The sequence below is a fragment of the Atta cephalotes genome (assembly GCF_000143395.1).
Source record: "Atta cephalotes unplaced genomic scaffold scaffold00017, whole genome shotgun sequence".
Classification (NCBI taxonomy): Eukaryota; Metazoa; Arthropoda; class Insecta; order Hymenoptera; family Formicidae; genus Atta; species Atta cephalotes.
In genome coordinates, this window is record NW_012130081.1 from 4,986,173 (window position 1) to 4,991,404 (window position 5,232).

Genomic DNA, 5,232 nt, shown 5'->3' on the forward strand with positions numbered 1-5,232 from the left:
ACCTTAAATATAAAAAGCAACGTGACACTTGGAGAAAAAGTAGAAAAATAATAGAAATACGATTACCTGTTTGAATATTGTATAATGTACGCACGTCTGAAGATTCAAAAAAGTTAATTTATACTTTAAGAAACTCTTGGTTTCTGACAACTCCATCACCCCCAGGTCGTTAAATCGTGAATTTGCTGTGTAAGAAAACAACTGTACTTCCACGTCTGCGTCTTGTACATATACCAGAATTTCTGAAGAATTCGTGCGAATTATGGCCGCGCAATTATCATATTATAAATATTCATATGCGATGCAACGAACGCTTGGGGAATCGCCCTGTGTACGAATTGGTGGACCGCGAGAGGCCACTGAAAGGTCGACGTACGATCTTCTGCAATATAGATTTTCGGACCCTCGAAATTTATCTGATTCCCAGATTTTATGCCGCCGCATTGTCAGATCGTAAATATCGCGCGGACCCGGTTTAATTATGCGTTGTTTTCGCGTTTCTCAACCGAGATTTCGGTGATTAACCCGCCGGGGCTACCGTGCGAAGTTATGGGACGTCCGGTCCCGACATCCGACGCTTTTTACAAGGCGAGCCTTCCTCCGTATAATTAGGACATTCCGAACTTTTCGTCTCGCGAGCAGACCGGTCTTCCTCGTACAAAGGAGATTTCATCAAATCAATTTTGTAAAAAGAAAATATCTAATTTTTTGACGTATTTAACAGAATGGTTTTATTGTTTTCGGCTATTTTGGGATTTCGTTAATTTAAAGTGGTCTGCCTCTGTCATTAATTGTACTTAGAAGTGAGATAATATGAATTTCTATCGTTTATTTATTTGGTAAAGTGTGATTATGGATTACATGTAAATTATGTAAATTACAAGTTCTGTGAAATTATGTTAACGTCTTTTGACATATGTAAGGAATTAAAATTTTGGGGGAAGAATTCTATCCACGCACTGAAATAAATAACTTCAATGATGGTTTGATTTGAGAATAATTAACGATATTCTTGTGCAACAATTTATTTTTTTTTTTAATTAATTACAGTTATCAGCTTCATCGCCTGGAGCTATTTCTTCTGTGGTCGCCCCGATACTTTTAAAATATCGAGTTTGCAGACCTCGATTGCTGCTTGCTGGTTCGAGGGCTGAAGTCGATCCTGCGGCCGATGTAGCTCTTCTACATGGCGAAGTTTTACTTATCGAGGATTCTGCAAGGCAATTCAATGCAATCGGAGGTAATTAATTCTTGCTTTTTACATATTTTACATGCAACCTTGATTTCTCTTACATCATATAATTTCTTAAATTTAAGAAATTATATATGTGTGTGTGTGTGTGTGTGCGCGCGTGAGAGAGAGAGAGAGAGAGAGAGAGAGAGAAAGTTTGTTAAATTGTGACTTAAAAAGTTTAATTAAGATTTATAGTATAAGATATTTATTTAATTATATATCCATGTGAAGATGATCGCTGATATAATATCATTCCGATGAAATCGAATTGAAATTGTTTCGCAGATACAGATCGCAGGTATAGAGCTACAGAGAAGTTGTTGCACGCAGAAGAAGAATATCATGAAGTATTGTGCAGCGCCAAAGAATTGTACGCACGTCCGTTGGCACGGAGTTACCCCGAATTTCACGATGTTATTTTTCAACCTTTCGCAGATCTGTCGCGAGTCAGCGCAGAACATTGTCAGAGGGTGAGTAATACAATTACGTTACAATGCAAATTTGGCATATTGAGTTTGACGCGACATATGTAAAATTGCAAAAGAACTTTGAAATATTGAATCGTGAAATATCTGAAAAGATATATAAGATTTAAATATAAGTGCGAGAGTTACGGTTTGCGCTATACGTTACTGCATAATCCGTTCTTATCGACGGATTAGACCCGAGTAAATGAAAGGTACGTTGAGCAACTCTGTGGGAGATGGCGGCACGTGAACTGACTTATCTTGCTAGACACCTGTTACTTTTGCGAAGCCTTTCTCCATCCATCGTGTGTCACAATTCATAGCACGAGTCATCGCAACCTTTCCGAGAGAAACAGAAAAAATATGACAAATGCTAAGGTCTGGTTCTACCAATGTAATATTAATTTTAATCTTCGTTCAACTCTTTCATATTTTTTTAATTCTAAGAATTACATTGATGAAACCAGATATAAATGATTGAAACTGCGATAAGTCGGACATTAGTATGAGCCCTGATATTATTAATCCTTCCCTCTATCTATTAAGATCGATATTTAAAAAAATCCAATCATTATTTAATAAAACCAGTACAAAGTGTCTTTTGATATGTACGATTTTATTATTAAATGTTTCAGTGTTCGAGCCTTGAATTAAAATGTTGATTAAACAATGTTCTAAGATCAAATGAAAGTAGAAAGTATCGGTGTAATATTAAAGTTAAATTCGAAAATCATTTTTATTCGTTTATTATCGAGAAATTATCAATGCTTCGATATAGAAATCGTAATCGAGAGAAAGTATACAGTCTTATACAAAGCAAAAAAATGAATACTACGATATGCCTATCTACTTGCCATATTAAATGGTTCCAGTTAAATGCAAATTGTACATAGTTATAGACAATCTAAGAATATAATGTCTATTTAAATTATAATTCATCACAGGCTATCATTTTTAAATAAAAAAGTGCGATGTTGCTGCAGCAATAGCTATATTTTTCAAGAGCAATCAGCTTGATAGCAAAAACTTTTGAATTAAGCTGAATTAGACTTAAACTTTCTGTCATTTCTCATTTTCTTTTAAACTTGCAACTGCGGATCAATAAGTAAAAGTTCAATCTCAAAGCCACGTTGGTTTCATGAATTTAAAACGACAATTCGCGTGTTTTCTGAAAGTAAACCGATAGCTGACAGTGCGTACGAATATATGCTGATAAACGGATGGGATTTCTGGTCCCGGTCCCATTCAACAACAGCAACGCAATAGGATCCACAGACATGTAGCGCAACAGTAGACGTGTTTTCTTTAGGGACAATAAAGAAAGGATGCCTGTCCTTCGGATGTAAATACAAAGTCGCGCCGGCGGAGAGCTGGCTAACGAGTCGGGATGAGCGATGACGGTGGTTAGCACCCTCATAAATATTGACTTTTACAAGACGACGAGCGGCGTATGTACGGGTCTCGAATCGCGACGACGGCACTACCTTAGTACCTTGGAGGCTGCGCCTCATAAGCAACAACCTCGTAAAGTGAAAAACGTCCGCGGAGATCGTTGCGCGGGATTCGCGAGGCGAAACCGAGGGTGGAAACGCCTACCTTCTTTATTCTGCGCGCTCAACATTGCAGTCATCAATAACAAAGTTGTTGTGCAGATTGCAAAAACGCTGCAAAAATCGGAGGTCTCTCTCGTGCTCCCCCTGTTCCTCCGTCTCTCTTTTACCCTCTGTCCATCTCTCTATTTCTCTCTCGATTTTCCCTCGCGGTGAATTGTGTTCGCGTTCGGGGATCCTGTACCGAGAGAGATTATTGCGGGCCGCCGGATATTAATTGCAGCGACTTATGATCTCCTACGTTACATTCCTTTTCTTTTCGTCCTGACTCGGGCGGAGTGACGTTTTAAGCGATGCTAACGGCGGCAGACCTTGGATCAGTGTGCGGTACGATTTACATTTTATTTTAATGAGCGCATTAAATGGTTATCGGTTACTTTGATCGGTCTGTTCGTAACCATCGCCGTTCGCAGAGATGATAATTTCGAGAAAAAAATTTCACTCTGATGAGGGATGCTACATGCGACCTTCATTCTCATGACTGGCTAACTTCCTTTTAGGGTGAATATCATGATTAAGACGCTATCTTCGCCGCGGACTTAACTTTTGTGAATCGTAATCGACAGATCGGATCTCCTTTGCATCTGAATTGAGTCATAAACAACTAACAATAATAAGAATAGCTATTAATAATAATAACAATTTTGTAGGACTATTAGCCATTACAGACAACAATTACTTTTTATTAATAATATTTCCCTATGATTCATTACGATTAACATGCATTCTGAATTCTAATAACATATAAATATAACACATATAATATGATTTTACTTGTTTGTTAAGTAAAACTTTTTTACGCTTATATATTTAAAATTATTATTATTATTGAAATTATTAAAAACTATTAAATTAAATTTATTATAATATCAAGCTTTTTTCTAAGTCAAACTTGTTAATAACTTGCGATATTAATTATTAGTAACGATTTATCAATTATAATATATATTATAAGATCGATGAACATTTGTTGCTTAATCTTCGTATAATAAAGTGACGTTTCTACCTCGATCGAATTTTGAATAAAAAACGCTATACGGATGAAATTGGTTTAATTTGGTTGAAGGAAGCGCAAGCCAAACTTTGTATTTCACATGAAGATTTACCGCGGAACGTTTATTAAATTTTGTTGTAAAGGTGGTGTTACGAGTTTCTCGACGCGACACAAAAGTAAGACGCGGCCTAAACCGCAGGTTAATTAGCGAAAACGCTCGAGATCGTTCTCGCCGTTCTCGAGGAGAGCATCACGACCAATCTTTTCTGTCTTCGTCGTATATACACGTCGCTCGCTTTTTCCCGAAGTGCTCTTTTTATTCGCAACCCGTTACCTGTTCCTCGCTGCTGCAATTTCACTTTGGAGGCACCTCGTGATCACCGAGAGGGCAATTAGAAGCAATCGCGCATCTGGAAGGCGAAGAAGAGACGTTTGTCTACCTTTCCTCGTCTCTCCTTTTGTCTCTCTTCTTCTTTTCTTTCATCCTTTTTTTCTTTTCTCCTCCTTGATAGACACGAGAATAACAGAGGCATTTCTGCTTTATTTGTTTCTTCAAGTAGAAAAGCTTTAAAAAGATTCTTCCTGTGGAGGTGGAACTAGCGAGAAAATGTCCCTTCGGCATTGCTCCCTTAATCTTTCGCGGTACTATATTAGGAGACAAATATATATTTGATATAGAATTTGTTTAGATCAATTCTCGATTGATTATGTGTTTTTTATATTGATTAATACGCTTTCACATTCTTTAATACAAATATTTAAAATTGAATGAGTGAATTTAAATCTTCACATTTGCTGTTTAATTTTGTTACATATTAAAATAAATTTTTACGAAATTATTTTTTGATGAGTTCCACTTTTTTTTAATTTATATATATATATATATATATATATATATATATATATATATAAAACAAATACTTACTT

At 36.4% G+C, this 5,232-nt stretch overlaps 1 protein-coding gene across 1 annotated transcript in view; it reads left to right on the forward strand.

Moving 5' to 3' along the window:
* LOC105618656 overlaps positions 1 to 5,232 on the forward strand; it is a 93,819-nt gene that overhangs the window by 43,792 nt on the left and 44,795 nt on the right. Inside the window, exons 2-3 of the mRNA XM_012200183.1 lie at positions 1,051 to 1,240; positions 1,520 to 1,704. Coding sequence (XP_012055573.1) covers positions 1,051 to 1,240; positions 1,520 to 1,704 — 375 coding nt within the window. The remainder of the gene's footprint in view (positions 1 to 1,050; positions 1,241 to 1,519; positions 1,705 to 5,232) is intronic.